Source organism: Ovis canadensis, chromosome Y, assembly GCF_042477335.2.
Source record: "Ovis canadensis isolate MfBH-ARS-UI-01 breed Bighorn chromosome Y, ARS-UI_OviCan_v2, whole genome shotgun sequence".
In the NCBI taxonomy this organism is placed as follows: domain Eukaryota; kingdom Metazoa; phylum Chordata; class Mammalia; order Artiodactyla; family Bovidae; genus Ovis; species Ovis canadensis.
The window spans coordinates 5,354,570-5,374,183 of record NC_091271.1 but is presented as its reverse complement, the minus strand read 5'-3'; the positions used below and the strand labels follow the sequence as shown (position 1 = coordinate 5,374,183).

At 46.6% G+C, this 19,614-nt stretch overlaps 1 protein-coding gene across 13 annotated transcripts in view; it reads left to right on the top strand.

Moving 5' to 3' along the window:
• The window catches only part of LOC138431411 (patatin-like phospholipase domain-containing protein 4), a 120,781-nt gene that overhangs the window by 46,847 nt on the left and 54,320 nt on the right, over positions 1-19,614 (top strand). The window contains exon 7 of one of the 13 annotated variants that reach the window (XM_069573540.1): positions 865-1,542. The exons of the other annotated variants lie outside the window; for them this stretch is intronic. Within the exon in view, the coding sequence (XP_069429641.1) occupies positions 865-954 (90 nt within the window). The 3' untranslated portion in view covers positions 955-1,542. Of the gene's footprint in view, positions 1-864; positions 1,543-19,614 lie in introns of those variants that run through there. 13 annotated transcript variants of the gene reach the window in all.

Here is a 19,614-nt window from a genome sequence, read left to right as displayed (position 1 = left end):
ATGGCAGAAGCAAGAGTTGAGGTCAGGCAGGACTGAAGATGTAGGTCATGCTGGTGGACAGCGGCTCTGATCCCGTGTGGTGCGGGCGGAAGCTGGGTGGCCATGATGAACAGTGAGCGAGTGGAGTCCGTCTTAGCTGAGAAGCAGCCACAGCCACGGGGCAGTTGACCTGCAGCCCAAGGCACCAGCAGTGCTCTGGGATGTCGAGTTGATGCAGGACAGTCAAGCCTTAATGCTGCTCAGAATCACGATCCTTCAGGCCTGCCGACTGCAGGAGCTGCCACGTCAAGCCCTTCGAGTCTCTCTTTCTCTGTGACTTACTTGGCCGCATCGCTTGGCTTGTGGAGTCTTAGTTCCCTGACCAGGAATTGAGCCCAGGCTCCAGCAGTGAAAGGATGGAGGCCTGACCGCTGTAACGTTAAGATTAGCCAAAGCCAGTGTCTGCTATTCATCTTGGCTACCCAAGTGTAGTTGGCAGTTAAAATACATCGATTCCTCCTCAGTCACTAGGGAAAAGCAGACAGCACCTTACAGATTATCTTCTTAATGTCGTGTGTTTAAAACTCCCCTTGAAGAGAAGCACCACGGCACCTGTTTTACCATAGGGTACATCTTTCTAAAGCATCAGAAGGTTGTGAAAGTGTCTTTGTGACCCTCGCGGACTGTAGCCTGCCAGGCTCCTCTATCCATGAAATTCTCCAGGTGAGAATACTGGAGTGAGCAGCCATGCCCTTCCCCAGGGGACCTTCCCAACCCAGTAGTCAAACCCCAGGTTTCCTGGATTGCAGGCAGCAGCTTTACCGTCTGAGCCCTATCCCAAGGTTGGCAGACGCAAAAGGATCTCACTTAGGTTATCTGTTACAGAGACGGAGACTCGCCACTGGTCTCAGAAGAAAGCATTTGGTGCTTCATCACAATTTTTTGTGCAGCCTAAGAGGGACTATCAGCATTTGAATTTGATCATTTCAACACCCTGAAGATGAACCAAAGTGTAGGAGCGTCTCTGTGATCATTCTTCCTGTTGCACGATCAAGTTGTTAGCTTAGCAGCTGTGCAAATCGCTGCCTAGCACGTGGCGAACTGAATGCATAAATGCAGTTGAACGGGTTCTGTGGTGTTACAACCTGACAACTGGCTTCCCAGCAGAGTTAAGATTATTTGCCCACTATAAGGAGCTCTACAGCATTCTCTTCAGGGCTTTCCAAAGTTTCCTGAATGTCACCTTCCTTATTTGGCGAACCAGCTTTTATAGAACCAGTGCTGCACCATTCTCTTCAGAAATTTCCAAAGCTCCCTGAATAAGCTTCCTTATTTGGTGACCCAATACCTATGCTAAGTCGCTTCAGTCGTGTCCGACTCTTTCCGAACTCATGGACCACTACCCCACCCCCCAGGGCTCCTCTGTCCATGAGATTCTCCAGGCTAAGATACTGGAGTGGGTTGCCATTTCCTTCTCCACCAATACCTATATGTACATTTCTTATGTGCATGTGTATATATAAAATTTAAAAATGTAAAAATTTCATAAAACAGTATTCTCACTATATGTAATTCTTTCTGATATTTTTATTGCATATTATTTTAAAAAAACATTGTCCTGACAGTTAAATGATTTCACAACTGCTAATGAGTCAGGAGCTAGAGTTTGAAAATGTTATTCTAACCCGATATTACAACAGAGTCACTGAAGTTCTCAATTTGTGTTTAAAGTGCCTTTTTAAAAAATAATCACCCTTCACATGTGGCATGGCAGAATACATAATTAATACTGTATTTACGATGCTTATTTCTCCTCTCAGCATAAGTTAGTAAAGATATTTTATTTAACCTTGCACTTAGTCACTCAGTCTTGCCTGACTCTTTGTGACCCCCATGGACTATAAGTGACCAGGCTCCTCTGTCCATGGGATTTTTCAGGCGAGAAGTAGCAGAGTGGTATATCACTGCCTTCTCCAAATCAACCCTAACGACTACCGAACATCACGCACAACTCATTTCTACTCCAAAACCACATCTATCAATATATTAATTTTACTCCCCTACTGTGACAAAGCTATGAATAATAGTCTGTAGTTGATTTCATCTGTTAAAAATCTGCAGCGATGATAGTAATCCCACGATGAAGTCTTTAATCGATTAATTACATAACTCAAAAAGCAACTTTTAATGTTCTGTCGCACTGTGGATTTTCAAATACTGACTTTAGCTTTAACGATGTAAACAGCTGATACTGTAGGTCCTGGTCACCTTTGAAGAGGGATTATATAATCAGTGGGTTACTGTCTCTCTCACTTAAATTTTTTGCTAGAGTAGCATTGTTTTACAGTGTTGAGCTAGTATTTCTGCCGTTCTACAATGTGAATCGGATATACGTGTACACAGACCACTTCCCTCTAGAGCCTCCATCCCACCCCCCTCCCACCCCTCGAGGTCATCTCAGAGCGCCGAGCTGAGGTCCCTGTGCTACATTACGGAGCTTCCCACTAGCTGTGGATATTACATGTGGTCGTGTGTATGTATCACTGCTCCTCTCTCAATCCGCCCCACCCTCTGCCTTCCTCCTCTGTGCCCGTGTGACCATTCTCTACCTCTGTGTCTCTACTTTTGCCCTGCAAACAGGTTCATCTATACCATTTTTTTCCTATATGCTCTATATATGCATTAATAAGTGGAATTTGTTGTTCTCTTTATGACTTACTTCACTCTGTATGAAAGACTCTAGGTCCATTCACATCTCTACAGATGACTCAATTCCATTCCTTTTTATGGCTGAGAAATAGCCCATGTCTTTTTCATGCATTCACCTATTAATAGGCATTTATGTTGCTTACTTGTCCTGGCAATTGTAAATATCGCTGCAGTGAACGTTGAGGTACACGTGCCTTTCTGAATTATGGTTTTCTCAGGGTATAGACGCTTGCTCCTTGGAAGAGAAGCTATGCCAAACCTGGACAGCATATTAGAAAGCAGAGGTGTTGCTTTGCCAACAAAGGTCCGTCTAGCCAAAGCTATGATTCTTCCAGTAGTCACCGATGGATTTGAGAGTTGGGCCATAAAGAAGGCTGAGCGCCAAATAATTGATGCTTTTGAATTGTCTTGTTGGAGAAGACTCTTGAGAGTCCCCTGGACTGTAAGGAGATCAAACCAATCCATCCTAAAGGAAAGGAACCCTGAAGATTCATTGGAAGTACTGATGCTGAAGCTGAAGCTCCAATACTTTGGCCACCTCATGCAAACAGCCGACTCACTGGAAAAGACCCTGATGCTGGGAAAAGACCCTGATGCTGGGAAAGACTGAAGACAGGAGGAGAAAGGGATGACAGAGGATGAGATGGTTGGATGGCATCACCGACTCAATGGACATGAGTCTGAGTCAACTGCAAGAGCTGGTGATGGACAGGGAGGCCTGGCGTGCTGCAGCCCGTGGGGTCCCAGAGTCGGACACGACTGAGCAACTGAACAACAGCAGCGTATATGCCCAGCAGTGAGATTGCTGGCTCACGTGGTAGTTCTATTTTCAGTCTTTTGAGGAACTCCATACTGTTCTCCATAGTGACTGCACCAATTTACATCCCCACCAACAGTGCCAGAGGGTTCTCTTTTTTCCACACCTTTTGCAGCATTTGTTATTTGTAGATTTTTTTTTTTTTTTTGATGATGGCCTTTCTTACTGGTGAGACCATAATTCCTCATTGTGGTTTTGATTTTTCATTCCTCTTATAATGAGTCGTGTTGAGCATCTTTTCATGTGCCTCTTGGCCATCTGTATGTCTGTCTACATTTTCCACCTATTTATTGTTTGTTTTTTTCTGATACTGAGCTGCATGAGCTGTTTGTATATTTTGACGAATAATCTCTTGTCAGTTGCTTTGTTTGCAAATATATTTTTCTCCCATTCGGAGTGCTGTCTTTTCCTTTTGTTTATGGTTTCCTTTGCTGTGAACAGCTTTTAAGTTTCATTAAGTCCCATTTGTTTATTTTTGGTCTTACTTTCATTACTCTAGGAGATGGGCCGAAAGGGATCTTGCTGTGATTTATGTCAAGAGTGTTCTGCCTCTGTTTTCCTCTAAGAGTTGTACAGTGTCTGGTCTTACATTTGGGTCTTTTATCCGTGTTGAGTTTATTTTTGTGCATGGTGTTAAGGAGTTTTCTGATTTCATCCTTTTACACGTAGCTGTCCACTTTCCTCAGCACCACTTACTAGAGGAGATTGTCTTCTCTCCGTTGCGTATTCTTGCCTCCTCTGTCATAGATTAGGCTACCGTAGGTGCATGGGTTCTGCTCTGGAATAGAACAGGATAGAACCTTTGTATCCTGTTCCATGGATCTGTATTTCTGTTTTTCTACCAGTGCCAGAGATTTTTGTCTTGAACCATTTAGTATTCCAAGCTCATACAATTTTTTGTATTAAAAAGTACAGTTGATTTCATCGTCATTTCTCATCTAATGCACCAACAATATGCAATGTGTTTGTTCTGTTTTACAATGCCTGTGTTCTCCTTGTCAGTAGCCTATAATCAACTTGCTATTAAAAATGAATGCATATGGAGTTTGAATCAACCCCATATGCAGTACGTTGACACACTTTGCTTAAAGATCTTTCTGTAATTCAAGTTTTACACTGATCTATCCCATTTGTTCAGAGGCAGTAATTCATTCCTTGACATCCGTATTACTTTAGCAGTGTCATTTAAGCACTGGCTATGACCAGGAAGATTGAAACGGGCGCCAGGGTGGTTTTAATGTACATTTCAGAGTACCAGCGATTTGCAAGATGTTTGTATTCATTAGAAGGACGGCATAGAAGATGTTTCATCTGTTGCTCTTGGCTCTGTGCCATCAGTATTGATTTAGAACTTAGTTTGTGCCAACATCTGGTAGACAGTCAGCCTGTGAAAGTGAACAGAGTAGGTCCCTACTTCCATGGAATGTTTGTTTTACTGAGCACGACAATAGAGATTCTTGTTGTTGGTCTTCTAGTCATGTCTGACTCTTGTGACCCCATGGACCCACCGGCTCCTCTGTCCATGGGATTGCCCAGGAAAGAATACTGGAGTGAGTTGCCATCTCCTCCTTCAGGGGATTTTCCTGACCCAGGGATAGAACTCACGTCTCCTGCATTGGCAGGCAGATTCTTCACCCCTGAGCCACTAGGGAAGCCCAGTAGAAAATAGTATTGTTGTGCAGTCCCTCAGTCATATCTGACTCTCTGTGAAACTTTGAATGGTGACACGCCAGGCCTCCCTGTCCCTCACCATCTCCCGGAGCTTGCTCAAACTCATGTCCATTGAGTCGGTGATGCCATCCAACCATCTCATCCTCTGTCGTCCCCTTCTCTTCCTGCCTTCAATCTTTCCCAGCATCAGGGTTCTTCCAGTGAGTTGGCTCTTCGCATCAGGTGGCCAAAGTATTGGAATTTCAGCTTCAGCATCAGTCCTTCCAGTGAACATGCAGGACTGATTTCCTTTAGGATGGACTGGTTTGATCTCCTTGCATTCTGAGGGACTCTCAAGAGTCTTCTCCAGCACCACCGTTTGAAACCATCAATTCTCTGGCAATCAGCCTTCTTTATATAGAAGATATAGATGAGCAAATAAACAAGGTTTCAAAAATGCTCATAGTATCACATTACCAAAACAGATAGAATGTTGTGCTATAGAATAACGTCGATGGCCTCAGATAACCCATCACCGGTGCTTCCCTGGGTGCTTTCCTAGGGTTCAGAACATGCTCCCTTTCCTCAAGGTGTCTTATGCTCCTGTGCTGCGAAGTTATTATATTTTTATCATTGTGCTGCTGATCTTTCATGCTTCTGTTATGCACAACGCCCGCCTGACCGTTGTTGTTGTTCAGTCGCTCAGTCCTGTCTGACTCTTTGTGACCCCATGGACTGCAGCATGCCAGGCTCCCCTGTCCTTCACCATCTCCCAGAGCTTGCTCAAACTCATGTCCATTGAGTCAGCAATGCCATCCAACCATCTCATCCTCTGTCGTCCCCTTCTCCTCCCGCCTTCAATCTTTCCCAGCATCAGAGTCTTTTCCGATGAGTCAGCTCTTCGCATCAGGTGGCCAAAGTATTGGAGCTTCAGCGTTAGTCCTTCCAATGAATATTCCAAGGCTGATTTCCTTTAGGATGGACTGGCTTGATCACCCCTCCCTATGCAAGTGCCGATGTGTAGGGCTTGTTAGAGATGCCGCAGTGCAGGAATTTAGTTGTGTCTGCTGGTGGGGTGGTGCTATTGTGATGGATCTTCATGGATGCTTTTCCTTTTGGCCTAGCTTGATAAGGTTTTGGCACAGATAATGCAAAATCATGAGTAATAATTATACACTTTTGTATTGTGTTGTAAGGGTGCTCAGAAATGTTTTGAGTGCTGTATTTGATGGGCATTCATATCCATCCATCTTTCCTTTGTAACTTTTTATTTTGTAATGGGGTATAGCCAATTAAAAATGTTGTGATAATTTCAGGCAGACAGCAAAGAGACTCAGCCATACATGGACACGTATCCATTCTCCTGCAAACTCCCCTCCCATCCAGGCAGCCACATGACACTGAGCAGAGTTCCCTGTGCTATCCAGCAGGTCCTTGCTGGTTCTCCATGTTAAATACAGCAGTGTGTTCATGTCCATCCCAAATTCCCCGACTATCCCTTCCGCCATGCTTCCCCCTGGGAACCATAAGGTTATTACAGAGTATTGAGCAGAGTTCCCTGTGCTGTCCAGCAGGTCCTTGTTGATTATCTGTGTTAAATACAGCAGTGTGTCCATGTCGACCCCCAACTCCCTACCTGTCCCTTCACCCCATTCTCCCCCCTCGGCAACCATAAGTTTTTTCTCTAAGTCTGTGAGTCTGTTTCTGTTTTGTTTGTAAGCTCATTTGTATCATTTCTTTTTGGATCCCACATGTGAGGGACGTCACATGATGGTTCTCCTTCTCTGTCTGACTTGCTTCACTCAGTGTGATCGTCTTTATGCGCATCCATGTTGCTGTAAATGGCATGGTCTCATTCTTCTTGGTGGCTGAGTAATGTTCCACATGTAGCATGTCTTTATCCATTTTTCTGTTGCATACATCTCTCCTTTAATGGCACAACCCTACCTTTTAAAAAAAATATATTTTTAATCAATTGATTTGTTTACAATCTGGTTTGGTTCCAGTCATACACCAGCTTGAATTAACCACAGGTGTACATACGTCCCCTCCGTCTTGAGTCTCCCTCCCACTTCCCGCCCACTCCCACCCCTCTGGTTATTACAGAGCCCCTGTTTGAGTTCCTGAGTTATACAGCGAGTTCCCGTTGGCTCTCTATTGACACATGTTAATGCAAAAGCTACTTTCTCCAGTTGTCTCACCCTGTCCCGCTTCTCCTCTACCCTGGTCCATACGTCTGTTTTCAACAGAGCCTTCCTCGTCTTGTTCCTGATCTTGGAGGGAATGCTTTCAGTTTCTCCCCACTGAAAAAACTGTGCTATGAGTTTGTTGTCTGTGTGTGTGTTAGTCACTTAGTCGTGTCCGACTCTTTGTGACCCCATGGACTGTAGCCAATTAAAAGTGTTGTGATAATTTCAGGCAGACAGCAAAGGGACTCAGTTACCAGGCTCCTTGGTCCTTGGGATTCTCCAGGCAAGAATACTGGAGTGGGTTGCCATTTCCTTCTCCAGGGGATCTTCCCAACCCAGGGATTAAACCTAGGTCTCCTGCATTGCAGGCAGACGCTTTACCGTCTAACCCACCAGGGATGTGGGTTTGTTGTATATGGCCTTTATTATGTTAAGGTAGGTTCCTTCTACGCCCATTTTTTGAAGAGTTTTTTTTTTTTTTAATCATAAATGAGTGCTGAATTTTGTTGAAAGCCTTTTCTGTATCTATTTAAATTATCATATGGTTTTTATCCTTCAGTTTGTTAATATGGTGTATCATATTGTTTAATATGCGTGTATTAAAGAATCTTTGGATCCCTGAGAATCCTACCCTTTTTGTTTGCTTTATTTTATCAAAATGGCGTTTCCATTAAGAAAATAACTCTATTTACTTTTACAGTATTTTTCAACACTGGAAAAACAAAAATATGGAAAGCATTAAGAAGGACAGCCTCATGTTTCATGCCTTAATTTAACTGCTGGCAATTAACATATTTGTTCTAGCATTTTACAGTATTGTAAAGTAAAATAAAGTAAAAATTAAAATTAAAAATAAAATAAAAGCAGTCAAAACTATTAAATTTTAAATCTAAAGCTCCTCTCCTTTTATTCTGTATCTCTTCCGTCTCACAAGGGTACCAGTGTTACTGAAGTAGACCTGTACTAAATACATATTCATACATGTAAAAAAACACACATACAGTTATAACACAATCGGGTATTTTTGTGTGCCTGTTAACATTTGCATATTGTCATCACTCAGTGGATGTCATTTCATTCATTTTTCTCAGTTGACCATTTATCTTCAGGATAGATCCCTGCTATAAATCTAGGTCAGGCTCAAACATTTCAACTCTTGTTTCAACCTGTCACAATTTCTGTATCCGTGATTCTTGTCCATGGCCATTGCGGTTATCTCGAGTCTTCAGTCCTCACAATGTCGGCATGCCCTTCATCAGTCATGTGTCCTGTGCAGTTCATGTAAATCCAAGGGTACCCTGTGCTCAGGTGGGATTCTGGGTCATCACAGGTTGCACATCACCGTTTCAACTGAAGCAGAGACCACAAAACTTCTGTCCAATACAGGAGTACCTCTTCCTCATATACAGAGCTGAACGCAAAGTCCTGTCACTGCTCATTTTTATCTATACTCTGTTTCTTCCGACTTAACTGATTTTCTTCTGATCAATATTCGAAGACATACTGTTTCTTTTTTGCTTCCATTTCTATTTTTCCTTCAATTTCTATTTCCCTGATTATTAGGTAGATTTTTAAAAATTATTTTAAAAGTTTTTATCTTTTTTTAATGAAAAATTTTATATTTATGCATTTATGGCTGGGTGGGGTCTTAGTTGAGGCCCGTGGGCTCTTTGTTGCAGTGTGTGGGCTTGTCACTAGTTGTGATACGTCAGCTGCAGAGCATGTGGGCTTGTGGTTGTGGCTGTGTGAGTCCCAGAGAGTGTGGGCTCTGTGCATTGTGGCCCCAGGCCTTTCAAAGGCAGTTGCTATGAGCCATGAATGACGCTGGAATTCTTGGCCTCCAGAGGACAGTGTGGTGAACCAAGTATGGAAGAGCAGATAAAACCAAGGAGGGTCTTGGAATGCAGGAAGGGGAAAGACCAGACCCTTGTCATCCTTCCCTCCGCTGCTGCTGCTAAGGCGCTTCAGTCGTGTCCGACTCTGTGCGACCCCACAGACGGCAGCCCACCAGGCTCCGCTGTCCCTGGGATTCTCCAGGCAAGAACACTGGAGTGGGTTGCCATTTCCTTCTCCATCCCTCCGCTGGATGTTGTAACTATTAATGGAACAGTATAACCCGTCTCCCCTGCTAGCCCACAAGGAGAAGGTATTTGCCCTACTCTTCCTCTGCCCAGTATACATGCATCATCTGATCAGCAAATGACCCATGAGACCCCTATCCCACCCCTTTTACCCTGGGTATAAAAGTGGACAAAGGACCCCTGTTCAACATCGGGTCTCCCTTGAGCTGGCCCACTGTTCCAACACCGTCTCCCACTCTAATAAATGTTATTTCCCTCTCATTCTGTCTCATGTCTGGAAATTCTTTTCCAACTTGCGCCTGACAGAGAGGAATTCAGTCCAGGGCCAGAGACAAGGCTCGATTGCTCAGAGCTTTCTGTATAATAAAGTTTTATTAGAGTATAGAAGAGAGAGAGAAAGCTTCTGACATAGACATCAGAAGGGGGCAGAAAGAGTGCCCCCTTGCCAGTTTTTAGCAAGAAGTTATATACCTATTAGTGAAAGTGCTCAGTTGTGTCCGACTCTTTGTGACCCAGGCCAGAATACTGGAGTGGGTAGCCTTTCCCTTCTCCAGGAGATCTTCCTGACCCAGGGATCGAACCCAGGTCTCCCGCATTGCAGGTGGATTCTTTACCAGCTGAGCCACCAGGGAAGCCCAAGAATACTGGAGTGGGTAGCCTGTCCCTTCTCCAGCGGATCTTCCTGACCCAGGAATCGAACCAGGGTCTCCTGCATTGCAGGCAGATTCTTTACCAACTGAGCTATGAGGGAAGCCCTATTTACCTATTGGCAAGCTGCTAATTAAAGGAAGGAAATGCCTCAAAACTCAGAGACTGGCACCAGGCCCCTCACCCAGATGCATTGGTACCAGGTGAGTCATCCTGGGCCATAAAACAATTGACATGAATCTTGAAGAAAGGCAGGTTTCTGAGCAAATACATGGTTCCATTAACACAGCTTAAGAGAACATTTCCCTGAGTCAAACATACCGCTTTGTTGAGCCCTTATGGGTTCTGAGTCTTAGGCAGAACCGACTTGAAGAAAGGCAGAGTCTAAGATAAATACAGAGTTCATTAACATAGCTTAAGAAAAGCACTTCCATAGGAAAAACGCATTGGTGAGCTCAAGGTTTGAGAAAAGTTCAGTTCAGGTGGAACCAGGTGTCGTCCTGGCAACCCAGAATTTTATTTTTTTATTTTATTTTTATTTTTTTTTCAAGGTTAGATTTATTTTTATTTTTTTTAATTTTAAAATCTTTAATTCTTAAAAAGAAATGTCCTTTTTAATTTTGTGCAGAGAAGAGAAAAAAAATTGTCCAACACTTGTAGTGTGTTTCCTCTTGTCGCTTAAGAGAGAGGGGGGAAAAAAACCATCTGGGACACTTGCAGTCTGTTTGCTTCGCTTGGAGACCCTAGTATGCCTGCCTGTTACCCTCTCACCTTCTAGTTTAGGCAGACAGGCTTTAGTTGCCCTGCATGTGGGATCTTACCTCCCTGACCAGGGCTCAAGCCTGAGTCCCTTGCATTGGAAGGCAGATTCTTAACCACTGGACCACCAGGGATGCACCGAGGTGGACCTTTTTAAGCAACAGCAACTTCTAAGAGAATCTTTATTATTGGCTCTTGAGTAACATGCATTTTCCCCAGTCACCTGGATCCAGTTTCCTCCATCTGACATCCCACCGACCAGCAAGCACATTGTCCTAGAGAGTGAAGGTGAAAAAGTCGCTCAGTTGTGTCCGAGTCTTTGCGACCCCATGGACTGTAGAATTCTCCAGGCCAGAATACTGGAGTGGGTAGCCTTTTCCTTCTCTCGGGGATCTTCCCAACCCAGGGATCGAACCCAGGTCTCCCACAGTGCAGGAGAATTCTTCTACCAGCTGAGCCACCAGGGAAGTGACTTTCTCCTACCCAAGCACAATGTGAGAATCAAAAAATCAGGTGATTAATATTGCTTGAATGGTCAGAGTCATCTCAAGTTCATCAGTTGTCCCAAGAATGTCTTTTATGACAAAAGTCAGGTAAGAATGACAAGTTCCACTTGGTCTTCAGTTTCCTTCCGTCTACACCATCTTATATTCCTTTTTTGTTTTTTCCTGACTTCATGGACCTGGGAGTTTGGAAGATTGTGGGTCATGTTAGTTTCCTAGGGTTGCAGCAATAAGTGGCACAAACTGGGTAGCTTGAAGAAGCGCAGAATGGGTCTTTGACAGTTGAGGAGAACAGAAGAGAGGAAATCAAGGCATTGGCAAGAACTTGGAGAGAACTGAACTCCAGGGTCTTGCCCCCACCGCCTTGTGGCTGCTGGCACTCCTCGCCTTGTGAAAGCATCACTACCTCTGTCTTCATGGGAGCATCTTCCCTCTGTGTTCCCCTGTCCTCTTACGTCCCTGTAGGGACACCAGTCACGGGACTTAGTGTGCGAGCGTGGTGTTCTCCAGCCGTGTCTGAGTCTCTGCGAACCCGTGGATCATAGCCCGCCAGACTCCCCTGTCCATGGGATTCTCCAGGCAAGAATCCTGGAGTGGGTTGCCATGCCGTTCCTCCAGGGCATCTTCCCGACCCAGGGATCGAACCAGGGTCTCCTGCACTGGCAGGCGGCTTCTTTATAGTCTGAGCCAGCAGGGAAGCCCTGATTGGACTTAGGACTCACCCTCAATGTGGAATGATCCCATCTGGATATTTTTTTTAATGACTTGTATCTGCAAAGACCTGGTTCCAAAGAAGGTCACGTTCTGAGAGGCTGGGTGGACACGGATACTGGAGGGCTACTACTCAGCCCTCCACAGTTGTTTCATAGGCTTTCCCTCATTTGGCTTTCATCCGCTGTGTTCTCAGGACTGGCAGGGAAATCGCAGATGTCCTGCTACCTTAAGAAGAACTGACTCATCCTTGGTTAAAAGCGGTGTCTGCCAGGCTTCTTCGGTATGAAGTTACTCTGTCGCCTTGTATAGTAACTACCTTGTGGGCAAGTTATTTGAATCCATTAAATTGAAGAGGAAGCTATGGGTCTATACAGGTATAAACAAATGAAAATCTTGGTAAAGACCATGAACCATGTGGTCAGAGACTCATAAACAAAGACCATGTCGATATCATGGTGTCTACCATGATTTTCGTTTGTTTATACCTGTACAGACCCATAGCTTCCTCTTCTGTTTAATGGATTATAATCTGTTACAATGATCGTGTATTTGGATGCTTGAATTTTCCTGTTTGGTCAGTGGGAGCCCATGTCAGCTGATTCCTATGTTTTTCTTTTTTTTTTTTTTTGTAATTGAAGTATAGTTTACAACGTGGGGCCAATCTCTGCTGTAAAGTGACTCACTTACACACATATAGACATTCTGTTTTTCAATATTCCTTTCCATTATGGTTCATCACAGGATATTATATATAGTAGGAGCTTGTTGGTCATCCATCCTATATATAGCCATATATACACACACACACACACACACACACACACACACACACACACACATATATATATATAAAACTAGCTATAATAGTTTTCATCTGCCAACCCCAAACTCCCAGTCCTTACCCCTCCACATAACCATGAGTCTGTTCTCTGTGAGTCTGCTTCCATGTTGTATACTGACGCGTCCGTGCCAAAGTTTAAATTCCACATGTAAGTGATCCTAAAGGAAATCAGTCCTGAATATTCATAGGAAGGACTGATGCTGAAGCTGAAACTCCAATACTCTGGCCACCTGATGCGAAGAACCGATTCATTGGAAAAGACCCTGATGCTGGGAAAGATTGAAGGCAGGAGGAGAAGGGGACGACAGAGGATGAGATGGCTGGATGGCATCACCAACTGCATGGACACGAGTTTGAGCAGGCTCTGGGAGTTAGTGATGGACAGGGAGGCCTGGTGTGCAGCAGTCCATGAGGTCACTAAGAGTCAGACACGACTGAGGGCCTGAACTGAACCGAACTGAACTGAGCGGCTGAATGGAACTGAAGTGGACTGAGCGGCTGAACGGAACTGAACTGGACTGAGGGTCTGAACTGAACTGAACTGAACTGAGCGGCTGAACGGAACTGAAGTGGACTGAGCGACTGAATGGAACTGAACTGGACTGAGCGACTGAACGGAACTGAACTGGACTGAGCGACTGAACGGAACTGAAGTGGACTGAGCGGCTGAAAGGAACTGAAGTGGACTGAGCGGCTGAAAGGAACTGAAGTGGACTGAGAGACTGAACGGAACTGAAGTGGACTGAGAGACTGAACTGGACTGAGCGACAGAACAGAACTGAAGTGGACTGAGCTGCTGAACGGAACTGAAGTGGACTGAGCGGCCGAACGGAACTGAAGTGGACTGAGCGGCCGAACGGAACTGAAGTGGACTGAGAGCCCGAACGTAACGGAACTGGACTGAGCGGCTGAACGGAACTGAAGTGGACTGAGTGGCTGAACGGAACTGAAGTGGACTGAGCGGCTGAAAAGAACTGAACTGGACTGAGCGGCTGAACGGAGCTGAACTGGACTGAGCGGCTGAAAAGAACTGAACTGGACTGAGCGGCTGAACAGAGCTGAACTGGACTGAGCAGCTAAACGGAACTGAAGTGGACTGAGCGGCAGAACGGAACTGAAGTGACTGAGCGGCTGAACAGAACTGAACTGGACTGAGCGGCTGAACGGAACTGAACTGGACTGAGGGTCTGAACTGAACTGAACTGAACTGAGCGGCTGAACGGAACTGAAGTGGACTGAGCAACTGAATGGAACTGAACTGGACTGAGCGACTGAACTGGACTGAGTGAGTGAACGGAACTGAACTGGACTGAGCGACTGAACTGGACTGAGCGAGTGAACGGAACTGAACTGGACTGAGCGACTGAACTGGACTGAGCGAGTGAACGGAACTGAACTGGACTGAGCGACTGAACTGGCATGAGCGAGTGAACGGAACTGAACTGGACTGAGCGACTGAACTGGACTGAGCGAGTGAACGGAACTGAACTGGACTGAGCGAGTGAACGGAACTGAACTGGACTGAGCAGCTGAACGGAACTGAAGTGGACTGAGCGACTGAATGGAACTGAAGTGGACTGAGCGACTGAACGGAACTGAACTGGACTGAGCGACTGAACTGGACTGAGCGAGTGAACGGAACTGAACTGGACTGAGCGGCTGAACGGAACTGAACTGGACTGAGCGGCTGAACGGAACTGAACTGGACTGAGCAACTGAACTGAATTGAGCGACTGAATGGAACTGAAGTGGACTGAGCGGCTGAACGGAACTGAACTGGACTGAGGGTCTGAACTGAACTGAACTGAAACTGAGCAGCTGAACGGAACTGAAGTGGACTGAGCGACTGAATGGAACTGAACTGGACTGAGCGACTGAACGGAACTGAACTGGACTGAGCGGCTGAACGGAACTGAACTGGACTGAGCGAGTGAACGGAACTGAACTGGACTGAGCAGCTGAACGGAACTGAAGTGGACTGAGCGACTGAATGGAACTGAAGTGGACTGAGCGACTGAACGGAACTGAACTGGACTGAGCGACTGAACTGGACTGAGCGAGTGAACGGAACTGAACTGGACTGAGCGGCTGAACGGAACTGAACTGGACTGAAGGTCTGAACTGAACTGAACTGAACTGAGTGGCTGAACGGAACTGAAGTGGACTGAGCGACTGAATGGAACTGAACTGGACTGAGCGACTGAACGGAACTGAACTGGACTGAGCAACTGAACTGGACTGAGCGACTGAACGGAACTGAACTGGACTGAGCGAGTGAACGGAACTGAACTGGACTGAGCGGCTGAAAGGAACTGAACTGGACTGAACGGCTGAACGGAACTGAAGTGGACTGAGCGGCCGAAGGGAACTGAAGTGGACTGAGCGGCTGAACGGAACTGAACTGGACTGAGCAGCCGAACGGAACTGAAGTGGACTGAGCGGCCAAACAGAACTGAACTGGACTGAGCGGCTGAACGGAACTGAACTGGACTGAAGGTCTGAACTGAACTGAACTGAACTGAGTGGCTGAACGGAACTGAAGTGGACTGAGCGACTGAACGGAACTGAACTGGACTGAGCGGCTGAACGGAACTGAACTGGACTGAAGGTCTGAACTGAACTGAACTGAACTGAGTGGCTGAACGGAACTGAAGTGGACTGAGCGACTGAACGGAACTGAACTGGACTGAGCGGCTGAACGGAACTGAACTGGACTGAAGGTCTGAACTGAACTGAACTGAACTGAGTGGCTGAACGGAACTGAAGTGGACTGAGCGACTGAATGGAACTTAACTGGACTGAGCGACTGAACGGAACTGAACTGGACTGAGCGACTGAACTGGACTGAGCGAGTGAACGGAACTGAACTGGACTGAGCGAGTGAACGGAACTGAACTGGACTGAGCGGCTGAAAGGAACTGAACTGGACTGAACGGCTGAACGGAACTGAAGTGGACTGAGCGGCCGAAGGGAACTGAAGTGGACTGAGCGGCTGAACGGAACTGAACTGGACTGAAGGTCTGAACTGAACTGAACTGAACTGAGTGGCTGAACGGAACTGAACTGGACTGAGCGACTGAACGGAACTGAACTGGACTGAGCGACTGAACTGGACTGAGCGAGTGAACGGAACTGAAGTGGACTGAGCGAGTGAACGGAACTGAGCGGCTGAAAGGAACTGAACTGGACTGAGCGGCTGAAAGAAACTGAAGTGGACTGAGCGACTGAATGGAACTGAACTGGACTGAGAGACTGAACTGGACTGAGCGGCTGAACGGAGCTGAACTGGACTGAGCGGCTGAACGGAACTGAAGTGGACTGAGCGGCCGAACGGAACTGAAGTGGACTGAGCGGCTGAAAGGAACTGAACTGGACTGAGCGGCTGAAAGAAACTGAAGTGGACTGAGCGACTGAATGGAACTGAACTGGACTGAGATACTGAACTGGACTGAGCGGCTGAACGGAGCTGAACTGGACTGAGCGGCTGAACGGAACTGAACTGGACTGAGCAGCCGAACGGAACTGAAGTGGACTGAGCGGCCGAACGGAACTGAAGTGGACTGAGCGGCTGAACGGAACTGAAGTGGACTGAGCGGCTGAAAAGAACTGAACTGGACTGAGCGGCTGAACGGAGCTGAACTTGACTGAGCGGTAGAATGGAACTGAAGTGACTGAGGGGCTGAACGGAACTGAACTGGACTGAGCGGCTGAACGGAACTGAACTGGACTGAGGGTCTGAACTGAACTGAACTGGACTGAGCGGCTGAATGGAACTGAAGTGGACTGAGCGACTGAATGGAACTGAACTGGACTGAGTGACTGAACGGAACTGAACTGGACTGAGCGACTGAACTGGACTGAGCGAGTGAACCGAACTGAACTGGACTGAGCGAGTGAACGGAACTGAAGTGGACTGAGTGGCTGAAAGGAACTGAACTGGCTGAGAGACTGAACTGGACTGAGCGACAGAACGGAACTGTAGCGGACTGAGCGGCTGAACGGAACTGAAGTGGACTGGGTGGCTGAACGGAGCTGAACTGGACTGAGCGGCTGAATGGAACTGAAGTGGACTGAGCAGCAGAATGGAACTGAAGTGACTGAGCGGCTGAACGGAACTGAACTGGACTGAGGGTCTGAACTGAACTGAACTGAACTGAGCGGCTGAACGGAACTGAAGTGGACTGAGCGACTGAATGGAACTGAAGTGGACTGAGCGACTGAACGGAACTGAACTGGACTGAGCGACTGAACTGGACTGAGCGAGTGAACGGAACTGAACTGGACTGAGCGGCTGAACGGAACTGAACTGGACTGAGCGGCCGGACGGAACTGAACTGGACTGAGCGGCGGAACGGAGCTGAACTGGACTGAGCGGCCGGACGGAACTGAAGTGGACTGATCGGCCGAACGGAACTGAAGTGAACTGAGCGGCTGAAAGGAACTGAACTGGACTGAGCGGCTGAAAGAAACTGAAGTGGACTGAGCGACTGAATGGAACTGAACTGGACTGAGAGACTGAACTGGACTGAGCGGCTGAACGGAGCTGAACTGGACTGAGCGGCTGAACGGAACTGAACTGGACTGAGCAGTGCTGTTCTCCAGCCGTGTCTGAGTCTCTGCGACCCCGTGGATCATAGCCCGCCAGACTCCCCTGTCCATGGGATTCTCCAGGCAAGAATCCTGGAGTGGGTTGCCATGCCATTCCTCCAGGGCATCTTCCCGACCCAGGGATCGAACCAGGGTCTCCTGCACTGGCAGGCGGCTTCTTTATAGTCTGAGCCAGCAGGGAAGCCCTGATTGGACTTAGGACTCACCCTCAATGTGGAATGATCCCATCTGGATATTTTTTTTAATGACTTGTATCTGCAAAGACCTGGTTCCAAAGAAGGTCACGTTCTGAGAGGCTGGGTGGACACGGATACTGGAGGGCTACTAGTCAGCCCTCCACAGTTGTTTCATAGGCTTTCCCTCATTTGGCTTTCATCCGCTGTGTTCTCAGGACTGGCAGGGAAATCGCAGATGTCCCGCTAGCTTAAGAAGAACTGACTCATCCTTGGTTAAAAGCGGTGTTTGCCAGGCTTCTTCGGTATGAAGTTACTCTGTCGCCTTGTATAGTAACTACCTTGTGGGCAAGTTATTTGAATCCATTAAATTGAAGAGGAAGCTATGGGTCTGTACAGGTATAAACAAATGAAAATCTTGGTAAAGACCATGAACCATGTGGTCAGAGACTCATAAACAAAGACCATGTCGATATCATGGTCTCTACCAAGATTTTCATTTGTTTATACCTGTACAGACCCATAGCTTCCTCTTCTGTTTAATGGATTATAATCTGTTACAATGATCGTGTATTTGGATGCTTGAATTTTCCTGTTTGGTCAGTGGGAGCCCATGTCAGCTGATTCCTATGTTCTTTTTTTTTTTTTTTTTTTTTGTAATTGAAGTATAGTTTACAATGTGGGGCCAATCTCTGCTGTAAAGTGACTCACTTACACACATATAGACATTCTGTTTTTCAATATTCCTTTCCATTATGGTTCATCACAGGATATTATATATAGTAGGAGCTTGTTGGTCATCCATCCTATATATAGCCATACACACACACACACACACACACACACACACACACATATATATATATATATAACTAGCTATAATAGTTTTCATCTGCCAACCCCAAACTCCCAGTCCTCACCCCTCCACATAACCATGAGTCTGTTCTCTGTGAGTCTGCTTCCACGTTGTATACAGACGCGTCCGTGCCAAAGTTTAAATTCCACATGTAAGTGATCCTAAAGGAAATCAGTCCTGAATATTCATAGGAAGGACTGATGCTGAAGCTGAAACTCCAATACTCTGGCCACCTGATGCGAAGAACCGATTCATTGGAAAAGACCCTGATGCTGGGAAAGATTGAAGGCAGGAGGAGAAGGGGACGACAGAGGATGAGATGGATGGATGGCATCACCAACTCCATGGACACGAGTTTGAGCAGGCTCTGGGAGTTAGTGATGGACAGGGAGGCCTGGCGTGCAGCAGTCCATGAGGTCACAAAGAGTCGGACACGACTGAGGGCCTGAACTGAACCGAACTGAACTGAACTGAGCGGCTGAACGGAACTGAAGTGGACTGAGGGCCTGAACTGAACTGAACTGAATTGAGCGGCTGAATGGAACTGAAGTGGACTGAGCGACTGAACGGAACTGAACTGGACTGAGCGACTGAACTGGACTGAGTGACTGAACGGAACTGAATTGGACTGAGCGATTGAACGGAACTGAAGTGGACTGAGTGGCTGAACGGAACTGAAGTGGACTGAGCGGCTGAACGGAGCTGAAGTGGACTGAGTGGCTGAACGGAACTGAACTGGACTGAGCGGCTGAACGGAACTGAAGTGGACTGAGCGGCTGAACTGAACTGAACTGGACTGAGCGAGTGAACTGGACTGAGCGACTGAACGGAACTGAAGTGGACTGAGCGATTGAACGGAACTGAAGTGGACTGAGCAGCTGAACAGAACTGAAGTGGACTGAGCGGCTGAAAGGAACTGAACTGGACTGAGCGGCTGAAAGGAACTGAACTGGACTGAGCGGCTGAACGGAACTGAACTGGACTGAGCAGCCGAACGGAACTGAACTGGACTGAGCGGCCGAACGGAACTGAACTGGACTGAGCGACTGAACTGGACTGAGTGACTGAACGGAACTGAATTGGACTG